The sequence below is a fragment of the Protopterus annectens genome, chromosome 4.part1 (assembly GCF_019279795.1).
Source record: "Protopterus annectens isolate FY-2018-M chromosome 4.part1, PAN1.0, whole genome shotgun sequence".
Classification (NCBI taxonomy): Eukaryota; Metazoa; Chordata; order Ceratodontiformes; family Protopteridae; genus Protopterus; species Protopterus annectens.
The window spans coordinates 146,054,309-146,076,660 of NC_056734.1; the positions used below are offsets into that span (position 1 = coordinate 146,054,309).

General features: G+C 38.5%; 1 protein-coding gene across 1 annotated transcript in view; it reads left to right on the forward strand.

Moving 5' to 3' along the window:
• The window catches only part of LOC122801189 (collagen alpha-4(IV) chain-like), a 1,621,248-nt gene that overhangs the window by 1,374,267 nt on the left and 224,629 nt on the right, over positions 1 to 22,352 (forward strand). Inside the window, exon 38 of the mRNA XM_044070748.1 lies at positions 6,657 to 6,764. Coding sequence (XP_043926683.1) covers positions 6,657 to 6,764 — 108 coding nt within the window. The remainder of the gene's footprint in view (positions 1 to 6,656; positions 6,765 to 22,352) is intronic.

Genomic DNA, 22,352 nt, shown 5'->3' on the forward strand with positions numbered 1-22,352 from the left:
ATTTCTATACTGTTCTTAATTGATATATAAAATAACAATATATACCTTCTATAACTTTCTCTATATTGTCTTGTCATCTAAACAGATTCTCTTTAATGGTTTTCTAAAAACTTATGCTTCTCTTATCTATCTAGCATAGCAACTTATGGCTTTTTAAACTTATTACATTATTACTAGTTGTTTTTTTATTCATAATTTATTACATATTCCATTAGATCTCCCTTCAAGTTTGTTGTACGTAAATGTAATAAACTAAATTTGATAAATGTATGAATTTAATGTATGAGTTTTCTTAAAAATAAAAGACATGTTTATTAAATTCTTTAATTATTATAAATTATTGAAATATAATATGTAATATAAAATATTCTATATAATATTCTATAAATTATATAAAAATATATCATAGAATAAATAAAAGAACATCTGAATATATATACAATATAAATTCAATATGAAGGCAATTTATTCTCATTTCTCTATATTCTCTCCTTATGTTATGTATGTGTCTATAAGTACATATGATTATTAATAAATTTATAAGAAATAATAATACTTTCTTTCTTCTCTATATGATATGATCAACATAAACATATCTATTCTCTCTCTACTTATATATATATATATATACTACAAATAAACTACACTATTAGGAATATTAAAATTGATATTCAAGACTATTCATTAGTAGACTTAGATTCAGAATGTAAAAAAAGCTCCGATTGATTAATTAGTTTTTGAGGATTTAATGAATATAATCCTGAACAAGGTATTTGCACTTCAAATAAAATTATTTAGAGACTTGTGTTAGTAGATCTGATGCTCGCTGCCGACGTGCGTGGCTGATTTTATCTCCTGTTCCTGACTATACTGAAAGCTTTTTATTTGACTATCCTGGACTTCGTTGGGGAGAACAAGCGGAGATTTTGTTTTTCTATACTTGCAACTATATTCATGCATTTTTCACATCTCTTGCCTTCTCTTCTGGTCTTCCACCTTATATTCTATCTTTTGCTTTTTTGGTACATTCAGTTGCTGCCTGATTTTTATCTACTTCTGGTTTGATTTCTATTCCTGCTTGATGCTGATATGCTTCTGCTAGATTAAGCAGAGACGTCATCTTAGATTTATTCTCCACTGGTCTTGAGTGGTATTCTGCCATTACCCAAACAGATGCAGAAATTCAGAGACAAGATATCTGGCTTTTATAATTGGTTATGCAGTTGGTGTCGTTCTAGGAGGATCAAGTATGTGTCAGCTTGGAATGAGAGGACTGACAAGTGTTCCTGCTTTGCCAGGGATGGTCTGCACCTCTCTTACCAAGGTTTTCACATTTTGGCTACAGCCTTTCCTGCACCCATAGTCCCTTTCATAGATAGAGTGCATTGGATGGACATTCTGACCTAGTAAATTTTAATTTAGAACACATTAATGGGCTCTACTCATTGCCAGGAGTCTTAAGAAAGAATGCCCAAACTTGAGGCTTTCCTGCAACTTGAATGCATTCATATATGTGTGATTAAAGAAGCATGGTTTTAGCGCAATTAAAGCACTTTCTCCATTCATGGGCATAATGCCTATCACACTTTCAGACCTACTGGCAATTGTTGGGGAGTATCAATATCAAAGTCAAAATCATCAAACTTTATTGTCATTAGAACTACCCAAGTGTAGCCTAAATGAAATTTCGTGCATCTGCTCAGTTCTTGAGATTACAAAGGAAAGTGAAACAACAAATACAAGTAGAGGAATAAACATAACTAACAAATTTAATAATATTCCCAATATATGCAAGAAAGAGTGGAGACATTTATCAACAGTCATATACGAAAAGAATATCATCCCCTGAGTTAAATTAACTACCCTATTTAAAGTAATACAAAACACACTACAGATTGGAATGCCTAAGTTATTTGTGTAATACTGGAAACTGAGTGAGTTAAATAATACTGACTATGGATATAATAAATAAATATCGCACTTACTTGGAATATGTACGTATATATTGCAGAAATAAATAAAAAAATGCTTATTATATGTCCAGATCCCTGGGACTAGTGTCTGAGTTTAGAAGTCTAATCACTGTAGGGTAGAAACTGTTACTGAATCTTGTAGTCCTGCAGTGGATGCTGATATCTCTCCTGCCCAATGCCAGATGCTTAAACACTCCATACATAGGATGCATGTTGTCCTGTATTATTTTGGTGGCCTTTTTCGATACTTCTTGCTAAATAAAGATGTATCGATGGAAGACTGGAACCTGTTACCTTCTCTGCAACCCTCACCACTCGTTGTAGTGCATTCCTTTCTGTAACTGTGCAGCTTCCAAACCACACTGTGAAGTTGCAGGTGAGGATGCACCTCTGTAGAAGGTGAAGAGAATATGAGGAGGAAGCTTAGCTTTTTTCAGTCTTCTTAAAAAGTGGAGGCATTGGTGTTCTTTCTTGACCATTTGGCTGGTGTTTTCTGACAACAAATGATCCTCTGATATGTGTACTCCCAGGAATTTCATACTTTTAACCCTCTCCAAACTCTCACCATTTATCCTGAGCACTGGGTGGTTTGTTCTCCTTTATCTGAAGTTGATGATAATCTCTTTGGTCTTGCTTACATTCAGGTCAAGGTTGTTCCCCTCACAAGAACTGATCAGAGATGCCACCTCCTCTCTGTATGTCCTTTCATCCTCCTTTGTGATGAGTCCCACGACTGTGGTGTCATCAGCAAACTTGATGATAAAGTTCTACTTGTGCTTAGCATAGCAGTTGTGGGTCAGGATAGTGAATTACAGTAGGCTGAGAACACATCCTTGTGGAACCCTGGTGTTAATCATGATGCATTTTGATGTGTTCATACCTGAACACACCCTCTGTGGTCTCTCAGTCAGGAAGTCCAGGATCCAGTTAAAGAGATATTTACTGATTCCTAAATGTGCCAGTTTTGCTATTAGCTGTATTGCTATCACCATACTTAATGCAGAGCTGAAGTCTATGAACAGCATCCTCACATAGTTGTCTTTGCCTTCTAAATGCTCAAGTGAGATGTGTAGTGCTACTGATATGGCATCAGCCATGGATCGGTTAGCTCTGTACGCAAAATGCAGAGGGTCAAAATCAGGAGGTAGGCATGATGAAAGATGCTTTTTGATCAGCGACTCAAAACATTTTATAACTGTGGATGTCAGAGTGACTTATCTGTAGAGGTTAGGGCTGGAGGAAGTGGTTTTCTTAGGTAGTGGGATTATGTTAATTTTCTTGTAGCATGAGGGTACTTTTGCCATGGAAGGAGGTGTTAAATATTTCCTTGAGTACTGTGCATAGTTGATTAGCACAGCCTTTTAACACCTTCCCCAGTATGTTGTCTGGGCCAGCAGCCTTCCTGGGGTTCACTCTCTTTAGCTCTATATTTGTTAAGGATATCATCATCTCACAAGAAATTCCTTGGGACACCACATTTGAACTCCTAAAAGTACAAATCACCATAAACAAGGCTAAATACCACTGCATAGCTGGCTATAGAACACCCTCTGTGTCGCCTTTCTGAACATGGTAGCTATCTTAATGCATTAGCTGAAATTCCCATTAAAAGCAAAACCTTTCTGCTGATGACCTATCCATCAAAATACTGACTGACCTGCACAGCCAGTGATCAGAATTCTCAACACTTCATTGAAATTATAAATGCTCATTTTCTAATAGTTAACAAGCTCCAATATCCATGAGCTATTCCTCACAAATATGGCCACTTCTTGCATATCTTCATGTATCATCATGTCTTGTTAAATGAGACAATTTAGTGACCTTTTCTTTTAAAACTGGATTTATGTCCCCTGTAAATAGCTCTGTTTAGAGACTTCTCAAAAGCAAACCTTCAGTTACATGATGACCTAAATCAATTTTGCTGTAATCCTCCTCTGAAGACTCCTATTACTAAAGCTGTTACCTAGGCCTCAGATTTCTACCCCCAATTAAATACTTGTATTGTTAAGGCAATCCCTATCCACACCAAACAAAATGAAAATTGAAAAACAAACCCCTGTGGTGGAGCATCCATATCAGTAAATTATATAACAAGTGAAAGAAACTTATTTATGCTTATAAGAGGTCTCATTTTACCTACCGTAAGTGTATATTTAAGCAAACTAACAAAGAGCTTAAGGGAACCATAAGGAAGCTCATAGCTGAGTGCACACTTAAAGCAGCCACTAAAACCTAGAATAACTGCAAGTATTTTATCTATGTCAGAAAGTTATGAACTAACACTCAGCAATGTTCAGAGCTAGACTACCTCTCAAACTCTTGGATCAAGAAACCTGGACAAAGCCTAACATTATTGGGGGGACAAAGGCTCAAAAATAAAGGGATATTTTAGATATTGCTCTTATAACGTTAGAAAGTCGCTAGAATAAAAGTATTTGGGTTAGCACACATTTTCTGAAGGATATGAATTCTGAAGCTTAAATGTATCTCATTATTTACTGATGTCAGTCCTCAGTGATTTGTCATAAAACCAATTTTTTTTTGAGAAACAGCCAAAATATGAGGCAGAAATCTGGACATTCTGTGAAAATCTGGACAGTTGAGAGTTAAGAGCTAGCCCACAATAAAACTACACACCAAGAGAAATAGCTAATATCCTAGCTAACAAATACAGTGCAAATATTACTCCACCCACAGTTATAGCTATTCTGCAGGTTCCACAAGCCCAGTTACCCCTTTTAATTACTACAGAACTGGTTCTCTCAGCCTTCTCAAAAACTAAGAATACTTCATCCATGGACCCAGATATGATTTCAGGTTGCCTAATTATCAGTGCTAAGTAAGGTCTTTCTGAACACCTCCTTAATATCTGTAATCTAAATATCTCTACAGCTTGCATTTCCAAAGCCTGTGATACCATCACACAAGTGTAGCCCATGGACCCTGGTAACTATAGATACATTAGTCTCACTAGCTTCATATGTAAACCTATGGCGTATGTTATCTCAGACTTCTTTGCTCTAGACCCATTGAAAATCTGTTAATCCTAGACCTTCATCAATCTGGCTTTCTCAAATTATAGTTCTATCTCTTTAACCACATTAATTTGTTTCAAAAAGTAACTGAAACAGTGGATAGTCATTGTGTAGTGCATACAGCATATCTAGACATGGCCAATGCCTTTGACACTATTCCCCATACAGGCATTATTGACAGACATGTAAATCTGAATACAAATCCTTATATTGTGCAGTGGATCGCTAACTACTTGTCTGACATAACCCATGTGGTTAGAGTTGTAAGTGTCACTTCTGAAAGCAAAAAAGATACCGGTGGTATACCACCGGGCTCAGTTTTTTGTCCTGTCCTATTTGGCATATATGTTTCAGACCTTCAGGCCAGCACTCCTGGAATATGATTTGCTAAGTTTGCATATGACTGTAAATTAGATGTTGTTACTCTATCTTCAGCTAAATCACAATTGCTCCAACATATGTTAGATAATGTTAGCAACTGGTGTAAGGACAATGGTCTCAAATTAAATATAAAGAAATGCAGAATAGTTCATTTTGGTAAACAAAACAATTTCACGTACCTATAGAAGATGTGCTCTTCCCATCACTGTTGTAAGGGATCTAGGCACTGCTGTGACCTTCATGTCTTCACAGTAATTTGGAAAAGCCTTTTATCTAGCCAAAATATAATTTCCAAAGGCATCGCCACTAGATCCAGAGAAGTCTTAATTTCTCATTACTCATATCTTAGCAGACCTATTATTGAATATAATACAGCTTTTGGCATGCTTTTGTCTAAATATATCACACAACTTGAGAGATCTCAGGATTCATAACTAAAAAATCAGTGGCTTCAAAAATCTTAGCTATCAAGAGAGACTGGCAGGCCTTTCTCTGTACTTGGTCTCTTACAGATTCCTCCATGGAGATCTGCATCTAACCATTTTAGCCATGAAAGATCCAAACCTATCTGACCTTCTGTTCCTTCACAGATTGAATGGTGCTACAAATATTTGATTAAAGAAACTAAACCTTCATTAGCAGATAAATAAGACACCTTGGCATGATATATTCATTTCTCAACATATCCCTCTCACCTCTTTAAGAAAATTCCACTACATGTGAAGCAGAGTAGCACCCTTGCCACCTTCAAAGTAAACATAAATAATTGGATGTTGGATGGGCAGCCTCAAATTGTCCCCTTGTCTACCTTGTTTTGCATCTCCTCCCTTGAGGCTATAAGGAACTTCTGAATAATGTTTTTTGACAAGGCTTAAATGGTCTGTAGACTGATTGCATTGTACTTATCTATGAACCTACAATGGAGTAGAGTGCATTATTCCCTTGAAATCATTTGAACCAAACTAATCATACAGTGAAAATAAAAACATCCTTCGTGTGACTCAGATTATATATTTGCTGGTAACAGCATACAGTGAAATAGTATAAATGGTCAGTAACTATTGTCTCTGAAGACAAGATCATCAAATCCAATCTAGCAATCTGTAGAAACATTACACGTCTTTAGAAACCTATTGAACATAATTGAGAAATGTGAATTCAAGCTATGACAAATTATAATATTATAATTTCTACAAAACTATGTAACTTTTTAACTTGAATAAATGTAAATTAGTTTTGATAAATTGCTCTGTACATTGTATAGGTTCCCAAGGTCTACCAGGTCTGCCAGGTTATCCAGGACAAGATGGTCATCTTGGACCTCCAGGAATTCCAGGAGCTGATGGACCCCCTGGCCGAGAAGGCCTAAAAGGTATGTACTTATGAACTGTGCTGCATCTATGGTGCTTTTTGGGAATGTCCACACTCATTATGTATACCAAGTATCACATTCTTTGGTAAATGTTGTGTGAACTCTTATTTGTCACATAAAGTGTTAGATAATGCATTGCATTATATTGTATTTTTTTCTTCCAAATGGCACTAGTTACTCAGACATCCAAATTTTATAATCCTAAAACAGGATATTGTGGACAAGGGTAATTGCTAAGTTCATATTGCAGACATTTGCGTATGCTGCATACTCTCTGAAATCTATAAAATACTTTCAAGTCTTTGGAATAAAGGAAGTTACAGTGAAAGGAAAAAGTAAGGCCACTTTCTAGCAAACATCTGCGTTTGAAATCGCATGGTTACTGAGAGAACAAGCTACATAACAAATAATTGCATCACATTTCATTTTAGATGAAACAGTCATATGTATGTCCAAACTCTTAACCACTGTTGTGTACTATTAAACTTTTCAAGGCTCTGAAGGTGTCACTTGTTCTATTATTTCATTATTATTTAGAGTTTAATATCACATTGTGTTCATCTAAACTGTAGCAAGTTTTTACTAACGATATTTATTAAGATATCTGAAGATATCCTGAAACTATAAATCTGAATGTCAACATTTTAAACATGACTCTGCATGTACTGTTTTTATCTGCAACCCATAAAATTAATCATTGATCAGTAGAAAGAGATATTTGTGTATAAATATTTGAAATGTTAAAGATAGTGAATATGTGGTTTCATGCCTTGTTCATACCTGTCTTTCGTTGCATCAGTGTGGATCTTTTCATCTAGCACATTAGTTAAACTGAGGTTTTAGATTTGATATCACATATACCCACACTTCAGCCCATGAGCTGTATGCTGATACCAACCATGCAATGTAAAGCATGCCAGGATGTCTGGGGTTTGGTTATTTTTCATAGTCTAAGGACAGCTCTAAGGATGGGAGTTTCCTAGCTTTTGTAAAGAGACCATTGTTACTCCTGCCATTGAAAAATGATCTAGTAACCTGTCTAGTCTGGGGAGTTATTTCTCCATTTATAACCTACCTTATGCTGGTAAGGTTAGTAACACTAACAGTATAACTAGTTGTTCTGGAACCATCAGTGTCATCATTCATCATCATCAACCCCCCTTTTTCCCATTTGGGTTGGCATGTTGTATCAACTGTCGCCATTCCTCTCTATTCAAAGCCACTCTCCTACCTTCTTCAAGACTCATGCCTGACTGTCTCAGGTCTTCTCTCACACAATCCGTCCACCTCTTTGCTGGATGTCCTCATTTCCTCTTGCCTTCTTTCTGTCTGTCCCAAATCATCTTCTCCGTAATGTCTTCTGCTTTCCTGCACATATGCACAAACCACCATCATCTGTTCTCATTTAGCTTTTCTACAATTTGAGTTACCTTGGCTTCTGCTCAGATGTCCTCATTCCTTCATCTGCCCCTCAGTGTGCTCCTTCCACCCATTTCAGGCACTTCATCTCCATCACCTCCAGCTTTCTCAGCTGCTCTGCCTTCACTGCCTAGGTTTCAATACCATACAGTAGTATTGATTGCACCACTGGTTTTTGCAAATACTTTTCAGCTTCTTTTGCATTCTTCTGTCATACAATACCCCTGGCACTCTATGCCAGTTTCCTGCATCCCTCTGATTCTAGCTTTGATCTCATCATTCAGATTTCCATTCTCCTCAACCACCCATCCCAAATACTTGAAGCTGTTAACCTGTTCCATTATTTTCCCTTCTATCTAAATTATCAGCCTCTTCTGATTCCCCCATTTGCTGCCATGACAACAGTCTGATTTGTACTCAGTTTCATACATGTGCCTTCAAATTTGCATTCCATTCCCTTATCCTTTGCTGAAGCTTTTGCTCAGAATATGCCTTTAATGACACACTGTCTGCAAACAACAGTGTTGTTAATCTGTCCCCTCTGACCTGTTTGCCCTTGTAGTCCATCACCAGTATGAACAACTGTGGGCTCAGAGCTGAACCCTGATGCACACCCACTCCCACTGGAACCCCTCTGTAAACTTAACACTGTTCATACTTGAGTCATTGGGTCCATGTACATTGCCTGCACGAATTCTACTAGTGTTTCTTACACTTTGATTTACTGCAGAACAGCCCAAATTATCTTTATTGGGCCCTTTTAATATGGTTTCTCCAAGTCTAAGAATGCCCATTTAGACCCTTTCCTCATATGTGGCTTCTTCTCCATTATCTGGATCACTGTAACCATCAGGTCAGTTGTGCTGCAGCCTGATCTGAATCCAAACTGCACATCTCCTATCTTACTTACAACTATTCTGTATATTCTTTTATCAGTCATCCTCTCCAGAACTTTCATGCAATGTGACATAAGTCTGATAACCTTGTACTGTCCACAATTGTCAGTGTCCCCTTTGTTCTTGAACACTGGCACTAGTATGCTTTTTCTCCTTTGAGATATGCCTTTGTATCCACACTGCTATGAGTACCCTCAGGAGCTATTTCTCCCCTATGTTACCCAGCATCTTTATAATATCCGATGTGACCTCATCTGAGCCTGCTGCTTCCCTTAATGCTGTTCTTACTACTTCTATGGTGGGTTCCTACTCTTCTCTCATCATAGGCTGTGTCTAGGACACTACAGCTTCTGGGGATTTTCTTCATTCAGAAGCTGCTAGATGCACTCCTTCACTGCCTTTGATGTCCTGTGGACTGATGAGCAGGTTCTGCTGGCATCTCTTATGAAGGATGTCTGACTATCTCTTTATCTTTCTGTCTTTACCTTGCATACTGATATAGTTTATTTGTGCCATCTACTGAGTCACCTTCCAGAAGCTGGTAGAGTGCCTCAGATTCCTTGTTCTTTGCTACTGAAACTCCTGTCTTAGCCTCTTTCTTAGCCAACCAGTATTCCTTCCTAGCCTGATCTGGCTTTTCTATCTCTTACTTTTTTCTACACTCCTTCTTTCTTTCTTATGATGACTTCCTGGACTTCTGTGTTCCACCACCAGCTTTTCTTATGTACCTTATTTGTGTGCCTGGCTCAAACATATATCTGTTGTGCAGCCCTCACACATGCAGTGTTGAGGTACTGCCATTCTTCTTCAATTTCATGTATTTCCTCTTCTTCTTCAGATGCTAAACCAACTGTTCTGCTTTTCTCCAGTCAACTTCAAGGTCTTCAGCCTGGTCCTTGTTGACCTTTGAGCCTCATTTGACCGCTGCGTGCAGGTAATTGTGGAAACCAGGGGTTTATGCTGTGAGCTGACTGTTTCACTGGGATTACTTTGCAATCACTGATTCTACCAAGTGCCCTTTCCTTACTAGGAAGAAGACTACCTGTGTTGCATAATGACCACTCTTGTATGGGATCTTTTGACTGTCTCTCTCTCTCTCTCTCTCTCTCTGTCTGAACCATGTGTTGGTTACTATGAAGTCATTTGCCAGACAGAAGTCTAGAATTGCCTTTCCTTCTCTATTCATGTTGTGCCACCCATGTCAACCCAGGCAGCCCTCATATAGTGTTCTGTCTGTCTGTCGCAATATGTGCATTCAGGTCACCCATTCTCAACACTAATTCATATTATCCTGCTTTATCTAGTAGATCCTGTAACTGCCGTCTGAATGCACTCTCTTTCTCATTATCAGAACCCTGCTGTCAAATATATGTTGAGATCATGAATACTGCACTGTCATTAGGCTGGAGTATGAGTTCCATGAGTCTGTCACTAACATTGCATTCTGAAGCCTTTCCCTCATCACAATTCCCACTCCATTTCAAGTCTGTCTTCCTCCTTCTGAGTAGTAGACTATGGATCCCAAGCCAAGTAGCTTTGCTGCACTGCCCTTCCATCTTATCTCCTGGTTACAGAGGATGTCCAGTCTCCTCCTTACCATCATGTCATCTACTTCCAAATTCCATCCTGTCAGTAAATATACATTGAGTGCAGCAATTCTTAGTTCATGTTTCACTCAACAGAGCTATCCCAGATAACCTAAGTGGGGCAACTGGACATTGGCCGGCCATTAGCTTATTGACCCAGGGCTGCTGGGCTTTATGGCAGGCACACACTGGCTAAGAGGGGCATGTACATTCCTCCCACCATCAGCATGGGCCCGTGGTGTAAGTCAGAGTAGGCCAGGTCCTCAACTCACTTATCACCAGCAAATACCCATGCTCATGTTTTGTTCATTTTTTATGTGAGCCGATTCACCTGGACTGTGCCTGCAAATGGTCCATTGAGATCAGTGCACTACATTAGTAAACAAATACATATAATAAACAAATACATAATTATTAATTAATGAATTCCTTTTATACTCTGAGGAAAATAACCCATATTAAGCAACTGATTACATGATAAAGGCCTACTGACCACTCAAGAAATACATTACATTAAATTAAATTTTCTTGATTGCAGATGAAAAAGATAAGTCTGTCTAGTCTGCCTTCCCCTCAGCATGGAATCTTCTGTTTGCTTCTTTGTAAAGACTGACGCAAACTACTAAATCAATACTTCTGCTTTTTTACATTCTTTTGTTACTTCACATCCATTTTTGCTTTTCAGCTTGGTAATGTCAACCACTCCCTTCCTTCCTCCTGCTGTATACCTAAAGATGTCTTTTCTGCCTTTTTGGCTTTTGACTCCTTTTTGTCTATTCTGCTCCATTGTGCCTTTGCTTCCCTTAACATATTTGTTTCTTTTCTGGATGCCTTCTTGTACTGATCAGTTAACAATTGACAAGACCCCTATTCAAATCATAGCTAGTTATAGCCCTCCAACTTTGACTCAACATGCCCACTCCATCTATCTGGACCTCTTTGAATCTATCAAGATTCAACCTTTTACCATATTCTGGGTGACTTTAACTATCCAACCATAGACTGGAAGAAATACTCATGGAAAAACACAAATGCCCAGAGATTCCTTGATTTTGTCAATGCAAATGGCTTAGACCAGTTGGTTGACCCCCCCCCCCTCAAAAGAGGTGAAAATATCTTCAACTTGGTATTAACCAACATGAGTAACCACTGCAGCATCCTTACAGTGTCATCATCCCTGGTAACATCCAACCACAAAGCAATCACTTTCGAAGTCACCCCCCCCCCCCCACCTAGGGTCAAACAAAAAAACTTCTCCAAAGCTGATTACAACCTCCTGAGGAAAGGTATAAACAGCTACACAGCCCCCTCCCCCTCCATAGGAAGTGCCACATATGTCTAAACCTACACCAAATTACTATATGAGCATTTATATAGCTGCATGGAATCAGAAATACCAGACAAGATGAAATCCTCCTCCTCAAGGAAGAGTAAACCTGTCTGGTGGATATCTACAATAAATAAACTGTATATTAAAAGGAATAATTGCTGTCCAGGGCCAAGAAGGAGCAGGTGCCCAATAGGAATCAATCTCTCCTTAGCCTGAACAAGCAAATAAGAGCATTAATGAAATCCTCCAAAGCAAACTTTGAGTCCAAACTGGCCACATCTACTAAAGACAATCATAAGGCCTTCTTCATATGTGTCTGCAGTCTCAAGGGAAGCACCCAGATCTATTCATAACTGGTGGTCAAGGACATCACATACACAAATGCTGTAGATATAGCCAACCTGCTGACAGACAGGTTCAGTGAAAACTTCAGTCCTCTGTCCACCCCATCAGTAAATCAGGACATCCCCAGTACCTACCCCCCACCCCTTATCTCTAGTGGACAGGTCATCACTTCCCTCTCAAAGGCAAAAAATACAGCCTCCATGAGACCTGATAACATCCCAGGCTGCATCCTACATGAACTCAGGTAGGATCTTGCAGCACCATTTGGCACCCTATTCAGCCAAACCCTGAGTACCGGCTTCATCCCAGCCAAGTGGAGGACAGCTACTGTCATCCCTTTGCACAAAGGTGGAGTATCCTCCGATCCAGAAATTATAAACCCATCAGCCTAACTAGCCTGATCTGCAAGGACATGGAGCGAATTATCATGGACCTCATTAACAAGGACATTGGCAACCTCCAGACACTTGATCCCACACAGTCTGGTTTTGTCATGGGGAGGTCATGCATGTTAAATTTGGTCGACATTTTTGAGATAGTCACCAAGGCCATAGACGAGGGGAAGACGGTGCATGCCACCTATCTGGACCTGGCCAAAGCCTTCAATACTGTTCCCCACTCAGGTGTAATAGATAAACTCTCTCAACTAGGCATCAATCCATATGTTACCAGATGGGTAGCAAACTGGCTCACTGATAGAACCCTAAAACACACAAATCATCAGGATAAAAAATGTACTGATGTGTCTGGTACCTCGGCTTGCGCTTACAGGGAATAAGTTATTACATCAAGCAGCTTTCTTTATATACATCTTACTTAATAAATTCAATTAACCATCCTTCAGTAACCAATCAATAATTTAAAGTGCCCATCACACATTGCCCATATTTGACTGTGCATAACAAATTTTATACAAAATTACAAAGATGGATCCCAACTAGTCTCTGACATAAAAATGAAACAACATCATTCCATTCCCATTAGTAAAATGTGAACATTTTCAACCATACAACAGAACAATGTCAGTTTACTTATTGTAAACATTTGTGTCTAATTCCGTGTTTAAACCTTTGAGATATAATGTCCTGAAATTTATTATACATTTTGACTCCAATATTAATAACTTGCTAATATCCGCCTCCCTGTTACAGGATTTGGGTTTAGCCAACACACTAAAAAAGAAAGTTTCTCCTGAACCACCACTTACCTGAATAAAATGTGTTGCTACCAGATTTTCCATCCTATTCCTTCTTATATCACCCAGATGTTCCATGATTTTTTTACTTGACAGCTCTTTTGGTCTGTCCGATGTACCATTTTACCTGCAAGCACCCATAACCTGTGATATAAACAATTCCACTGGATTCACAAGTGTATGCTTCACTAGCTTTATAAACCTTACCATTAATATTAACCCCATCTAAGTTTTTGATTTTCTCACAGACTATGCAATTCCTACATGGAAAACTTCCCTTAATATTTTGTGCTTTGTGCAGTTTACCATATGATAAAAGCTCTTTTAAATTACTTGATCTCCCATAAGAAAAAAACTATCCTTTCTTGGAAAATATCACTGATAGAACCCACCTAGTCAAAATAGGGGAAGCCATCTCAAGTAGTAGACCTGTAACACGCAGTGTACCCCAGGGATTGGTCTTGGGGCCTCTGCTGTTTGAGATATACTTCTCAGAGGTACAGGCCAAATCTATTGGGCTATGGCTGACCAAGTTTGCAGATGACTGCAAGCTGGGTGCTGTCATCAGTTCTCCTAGTGATGTGGACATCCTCCAAGACAGTCTCACACAAACAAATGACTGGTGCCAGAAACATGGCCTCGAACTAAATGCCAAAAAATGCATCATCATCCCTTTTGGGAAGAGTGACATCCCCACAAATTATCACATTGATAATAAGGTCCTAAACATGCAATCAGTTGTGAGGGACTTGGGCACGCAGGTTGATGGCAAACTGAGTTTTGACCACCATATAGCCATCATTGTATGGAAAGCTTTCTACATGACCCACCTCATTAGTAAGGGTATCTTATCCAGGGTCAAGGTGGTCATAACATCCCTGTATTCTTCCCTTATAAGACCCATTATTGAGTACAATGCCCCTTTTGGCATGTACCTCACAAAGCACATTCAGCAGCTGGTGAGACCACAGAGGTTCCTCACCTGAAGAATCCAGGGCCTCAAACATCTACCCTGCACAGATAGGCTAAAAGCCCTGTCCCTCTCCTCAGACTCCTACAGACTCTTCAGAGCTGACCACTATCTGGCATACAAAGCAATTTCAGACCCCACCCTGATAGGACTGCTTCATACCCGCAAGTCAAGCTCCACTCAAGTAACCCGCAGGCATGACCTCAACCAGGTCTGTGACATCAATAGGAGTTGTTGGCAGGACAGATTTGTGTCCCAGACTCCCCCTTTTGTAGAATAGACTCCCTCTCCATGTAAAGTAGAGTACCTCATTAACCCTTTTTAAGCGCAACCTGAATAACTGGATGGGGAACAGAAAATACACTCTGGGATTACACCTGTGTTCCCGCTGGAAAGTGGCATAGGGAGCTGACTTGTTGGAACATGGGCTAAATTCTTGGCTAGGCTTGTAAGGGCCACAGGGCCAGTAGCCTAGTAGCTTCCTATGATCCTCTGATCCTCTGTCTTATTACCCTTTTGTTTATTTGCCTTAATCATCAACCTCACTTTCCATATTAGCTTTTTCCTCCATTTGCCTTTTTGTGTTTTCCTGAAATCTTTGTCCATTGCAATGAGTACTGTTTCTCTGACAAATTCTCATAACTTGTTTATTCATTCACTCAGATTGCCCTCAGTCTGTAGTCTTACCTTTATCTCTAGTATTATCTTTATCTATTTCCCCATTTTGCCCTAATTCCAAATTAAAATACCACAGTATCTCCCATTTCCTTGTGTTCTTACCCTTCAAACCAGTTTAAGTGCCACACTGATATGATCACTGTTGGCTAATGGCTTCCTTTGCTTTGGTATCCCTCAGCCATCCACATTGATTAGGATCACACCCAGAATTCTGTCCTTTCTGACACAGTCCCACAGCAATTAGACAATTTTCTTATAGTACATCTCCTAGTCAAGTCTTGGCAGAGTCACATCCTCCCTTGTCTACAGCCCCCTTCCTGTAGCCCACCCCTTTATTATCTTCAACAGCCTCCCCTCCTTCTTTTCCTCCTTTGTTGTATCTGGGAGCTGATATACAATGTCCGTGTATCAGTACCCCCCCCCACACACTACTTTAACTATCATAGGCTTTGACATTACCCCCAACCTTTCCTGTATGAGTAAATATTTGATACCTTCCTTTATATAATTCTCTAGGTTATCTCCATCTCTCCTTTCTCTGAACTTCCTCACAGACTTTATCTAGGCACCTCCATGATCCACCCCTTTTGTCCCTGGCCCATGTTTTTGTGATAAAATATCCACCCACCCCTCCTCATCGCTTCTTACAAATCTCCCATCTTACTACTTAGAATTGTCTTGTATAGTGATACTAACAAGCTCCAATCAAATCATACCCTCACCACCATTTGGAGCGCTTCTATTCAGTGTGTCATTTCCCCATATTTGCATTGACTGATTACCTGTTCCTTTTTTGCATTTATACCACCAACATCCATTTAGATAAAAGGTACAATTTTGAACCAGCACCTTTCCATCCCATCACCGTTTACCTCTGTCAGTTTTGAGCTACGATTAAGCCAGTATCTGCATAGAGCTGATTTCAATGCCATGTCTCTTCTACCCTGTTTCTCCTAGGCTCTTCTCCTTTGTCCACTGCTGTTCATAGTCATTGTAGTCCCTCATCCACTCTTTCTTCAATGACTTGGTTACTAGACAGGTAACTTGTCTGAGAGTGGTACTCCAGCCCCTTGTTCTGACATTGTTCTGCCAATTGGCTTCTTTCCCTCTCCTTCTTGGCTGCATCTCCCACTTTATTCCCATCACCTTAGTCTGTTGTCCATCACATCCCTGTGCATCTTTTACTTCCTTTGTCCATAGCATTTGGTCTGCTGCATTTCCCTTTTCATACATATTTTAATGCAGTGACATTTACATAATGCTTCTGCAGTTGTTGCACAATGTGGCAGCTCATTTACTCATGTGAACCAGTAGACATTCCAATATTACACTGATGGTATGGGATTTGTACTGGATGCCTGTACCATTCTGTTGTGAATATGTACTTTTTACTTGCCTAATCCTACATAGCAGAGGATGCCCCCATATTAGTGAGCTTATATGCTGCTACCACCCAGCTATGCCCATCTCCTTAATATATAGTGGTATACTGTGGGTCAAGATTTCTTCTAGAGAACTCAAGACAGAGTTATATTTCCACAGTGTTCTTTACTTCTGGACTTCACATATCTGCTACAGTTTGAAGCCATGCCATGTTTACATTTAAGAGATCCTTCAAAATGTACATTTTCAAATATAACAGCCATCCATCTTAATGTAATGTGGAACACTATCTTTTAAATATTAAAGATACCTGTAATTAATTTTTATGACTTTATTTATAATTTTTACTGAATATTTAGTTTTTATTTGTTAACCAGTTAAACTTTCTGTGCCCAATTGCATGTTTTTCAATTGTGATGTGAGTTCTCTGTCTCATTAAGTAACTTGCTCAAATTCACACCATAGGCAGATGGAGATTGAGGGATTCAAACTCAGAGCTACAATTTAAAGCTCATTAGCTTCTCATAGATTTAATCATCTCGAGGAAACTACCAGACTTCTTATTCCCACTTAGGAATGCTTCAGTGTTATTTTAATTCTTTTTTGCGATGTGCTTGTTACAGGCCTTGATTTACTGATTTAGTCTTGTTGAATACATTTGATTTACTTTGATTTAGATGTTTTTATGTTGTATGTATCCCAGATATATATGCAAACTTTAAGAGTGACGGAGAAATAAAAAGATGTAGTTAGCTAAAACTCATGTATCCCCTTTCTGTCTTTAAAATAAGCAGCAATAGTACTTGCTCACATTTTCTGTTTAGAGGAACTAGAAATACACATCAGTGCATTACAGTGAAAACAGTGTAACATTCTAATATTCAAATTGCATTAATCTTGCTTTATCTAAAATCTGGGTGTGATTTTCTTTTGTTAAAGGAAGTTGTGGTTTTCTTGAGTAGAAATCCTTACAAGTAAACTTGACATTTGATCAAAGCTGTCTTTCATATACCTTTGGACTTTCTGTTAATATGGTAAATGATAAACTCCCTGGCCATTGGTAATATTCTACTGGCCAAATCCTGGCAATTTTATAAATAAACACAGCATTTTGAGTGCTAGCAGTTTAATGTCTCAGTATCATGACATCTTGTAGTAATAACTGGAAGATTTTTAAACAAGAACTCAATGTCAGAAGTCTAACAACACACAGTAAAAAAATATAAGAAGGTATTGTAGCTGACGATGTTTATTTGTACTGTTTTCTGTCAATTGGCAGTGGTAATTTATTTTGTAGGAAGCCACAATATGAAATAGTTAGGGATCAGAATTTAGCTGAGCATGTTAAGACAAGGATTTTGGATGCTCCTTACAGTCCTGATGTGTTGTTTGGTTTTTCAAAGGAAATTGGGATTTAATTACTCAAGATAGATGGTGTTGGATATCATTCACACGGTTACAGTTAGGTTTTATTCCATTTGCCCCTCCCCATGCCAGAGGTTAGACGCTCCTCCTCAGAGGCTCACAGAGGCTCATGCCAAATTTCTCTGTTACTCAAATAGGGGCCATTCAGCCAGTCCCTGTATCAGAAAGGGGCCTAGGATTTTATTCCTAGCCTGTTCCTAGTACCAAAGAGAAGGGGAACGGGGTGGAGACCAATTTGGATTTATCTATCCTACTTATCTATCACTGGATGGTAACTTTAGATCTCAGAAGCTTACTCCTTCATGTGCCTATAAAGTAAGAGTGCAGGAAGCATCTGCATTTTCGAGCTGGAAATTCTCATTTCTCAGTTCTCTGCATGTGCTTTGGCTTATCTCTATATAGCAGAGTATTCTTATTCAAGTGATAGCTTACTTCAGGCTAAGCTCAAAGAAGGCTACACTAAATGACTCTGCCTGATTCCTTGCCAAGAAAAAGGAAGACCTCAGAAAAAGGAAGACCACAGCATTATAGCAGTGCTAAGATGCCATCTAAATGGAAAGTGGATACAAGACAGTGGCCTGTGCCAGAGACTACATCTACATATCAAACAACATGAGAGAGATGTAGCAGTCAGTGCATTTAATGGCTTTCAAAGAAGGAGTTTTCCAGGGCAGGTGTTGATTCTAACAGACAACACAACTGTCATGTGGTACATCAACAAACAAGGGGAAAGGGAGAACACATTCTTATCACTCAATGCAGGCAAGCATGATTTTATGGGAGACAGCTTCAGCTTAACTCTAACAGCAAGGTTTCTGTCCTTGATTCCACATCTGTTATCTCAGAGGCCGGTCATCTAGCAGGTCTCAAGCTCCACTCTCTTCATCTAACTGCCCAACATATTCTGTGAGACACAGAGCAAGGAAAGTGTACCCTCAACAAGTTTTAAATGTGATTATGGAAGCCTAGAGATAAAGAATTTGGATGTGTCTGGAAAAAAGGATTGAGTGTTTATTTTTGGAGTCAGCAAAAGTTATTTTGGAAGGTTTGTCCTTCTGTGTGGCTACATCTGAGCTGCTATTGTTTGTGGGTCTTATGATCCTTCTCCTCCCATTAGATTCATACTGCAGTAAGCTCAGCTCACTAGAGATGACCCACACCATTGTTTCCCCACAGAGCTTGTACTCCCGTTTTCTAGAAGGAATAAAGAATATGGAAAAACTCGGCTACTGCTGAATTGAAATACTTGTGTCATGGAAGACTGCTTTTCTGTTGGCTATTCTTCTGCAAGAAGGGGTGCTGGTTGCAGCCCCCTATGGCAGCAGTGCCTTTTTTTTTTTTTTTATAGGGTATAGTATATCTAATCCTTCTTTATGCCTAAGGTGGTTTCTAGTGGTGGCTTTTTTACTTGGCTTTTACTTGCCTACTTTTATGCAGACCCACAAAATAAAAAAGAAAGATTTTGCAGGGGAAAAGATTTTTGCACACTTTAGATGTGCACAGTGAGTATTTATTTGAGTTTTGTGGGGAGTTTTTGCAGTTTGCAGCAGCTTTTGTTGTTTTTTCTGCTGAGTTCGCAGAACAAAATAACAAATGTTTTCTATTTCTTTTTGCATTGCATTTTTTGCATTATTCCCATCATGGCAAGGATCCCAGCTGAGATTCCAGCTGGGATTAGGCCTCTACTGCCTTCCACTACTGCAGATATTTTGGAGCAAGCTACTTGGTTCAGTACATACTTTCTCTAAGCATTATCACCTTCCTCTCTCTCTACTCTCTAGGGCTGGTTTGCCACAGCTATTTTTTTTTTGCATGGCATGTTGCTCCTGCTTGCTTATTGCCAGAGAACATAGTACAGTTTTGTACCTACATAAATGTAGATGTTCGGAGGATCCACATTGTGCAGTCCAATCCTCCTCTCCTCTCCTCTGTGTTGTGGGGTGGTTGTGTAGGTGAGAGGTTATGCTGATATTTTTTTTATATATGTTATACATTTTTTTTTGGTGGTATATTGGGCCCTTTTTTTTTTTTTCTGACATCTGGGGCAAGAAAAGACTGATATGCGGACTACCCCCAATAGTTAGGACTGCAGCAATGTGGATCCTCGAACATCTACATTTATGGTAGGTACAAAACTGTACTTTGTTGTACATAAATAGAAATACTTGTATTTTAGAGTAAAAAGATATTTGCATTTCTCAAAAGGACAGAAAAAAACAAAACATGCCTGCCTCCAGGTCTCAAAAATAAAACAATGTTCTTTAATATAGTTATCTTATTATGGATGTAATGAAAGTAATATAACATAATATAATTAGCACTGGCCATACTCATCTTTATACCCGTCTTTATAAGGTGAAAAACTGAAGGGATAATGGTTCTGATTAAATGTTTAATGAATGATATCGTTTCTGTTATTGAAAAGTGAAATAAATTATTTTATCTGATTTTGTTGCCTGATTATTATCTTTTTGGCAGAAATGACCATCATTTTGCAAAGCCTAAATAGGCTATCCCTAAGTTCATGCTGCTAGCCATTTTCATGTAACTTAAGGAGCCTAAAAGCTGAATGTTTATTCCATTAGCACAATTCTGTATAATTAAAAAACATAGTAAAATGCACCTAACAGAAGAACAAAACCATGGAGAGCAACTCATCTCTTTTAAATGAGTTGCAACTTTTAGCACAGAATAAATATATTCTAAGATGCACCAGGGGTCAAGAAAAGAATAACCAAGCAAAACTTGAACAAACAAAACATTAGCAGGGAAGATTAGTACTGTGAAATGGCTATTAAAGGTGTAGAAATAAATCAAGTTGAGGGAGACAATTCAGATGAAAATTATATATGTCCTATGTGAGGGGAAACAGAAAGGGAAAACTAAATGTGCATGTCTCCACACTTTCCATTATATAACTTGGTGGTGGAGCATTATGGAGGACAGTAGACAGCTGTATCCTTAACTCTCTAATATTTTAAAAAGTTATGAAATATTTAATTTATTATTTGCCCTGTGAAAAGAGCTAATAATCATCCTTGCACTCTGCTATAATAAAGCATGCTGATGTTTTCATTAATATGATTATATTGTAGATGCTGAAACTTAAGGTAATTGCTCCAAACCATACTTTTCTGTTTATTTTCAAGAGACACATAAACTATTTTTTTTGCTTTCTTTCTGGGTACTAGCAAAAAAGAACATCATGTGATATAATAAAGCTGAAAAACTATTATAGTTTCATGGTTATTAAAACCTGAAAGTGCACAGGGCTATCTCAATATTCCCAGAAATAACATGGGGATCAGGTGTCATAGCCTGCAGCACTTGTATTAGACTCAATTCATCAGATATCTCTGTATCTGGGAGATTGCTAAGTGAACCAATTATTCTATTTGTCCATTTATTGCTAGCTTGTTTACCAGATTACTGGGGTGGTCCAATGTAATTTTTTCACCAATGACCCAGAAAAAAAGACCAAGTGTGAAAGCAAGTAAAAACAAACATTTTGTAGACTAAAAAAAGTACTGAACATACTGCAAAATATACAAAATAATATTTTAATAGATTTCAACAATCTGATCCAGATAACATATTCATAGAGTCATAGGTTTATAGTAGGCTAATGGCTACACCATCCTTTATAAGCCTAGCAGGGCAACCCAAAAGTGCCCCATGAATTTTTGTATCCTAGACACTTATGTAAGGTATGTATGTTAGCTGAGGCATGATTTACTAACTCCATCTGTCCATCAGAATCATGGGTACCAGACAGGGGTGAATTTCTGATTTCCCATCCACTGGTCCAGATTACACTTGAATAGGGTTAGGGAGGGACAATGGTTGACATGAATGGGGAGCATATTCCAGAGAACAGGAATTCTCTGAGATATTTATCTGTCACTCCATCATGCCCTATTTATGTGACAAGCAAAACTCAAGTCCTTAGATATAGTAGTTCTGATTGCTGTTCCTTTTGTAGATGTGTAAAAGATTTATCAGAGTTGGATCCAAGGATGCCTTGTATGCCAGGCATCGGTTGCATCTCAGTAGCCTGTAGGAAACAGAGAATAGAGGCATGGCTTTCAAGTGATCTGCATAGGCTCATAGGTTCAAACACTGAGCTTGTCTGAGATTTAGCAAAATGATAAAGCAAATGGCTAGACTAAACCTTAAAATGGTTGTATTATTCTGCACACGTTTGGCCTAACTCTTGCAGCTGCAATGACTTTATCAAAATAATTTTGTGCATATGCTTTAACCTATGATATTCTAACTGTATTATGGACCATTTTAAATTCTGGGATTACTTATCCCAAAAGATTCTACAACAACTGTATCTGTAATGTAAGACAGTCTCT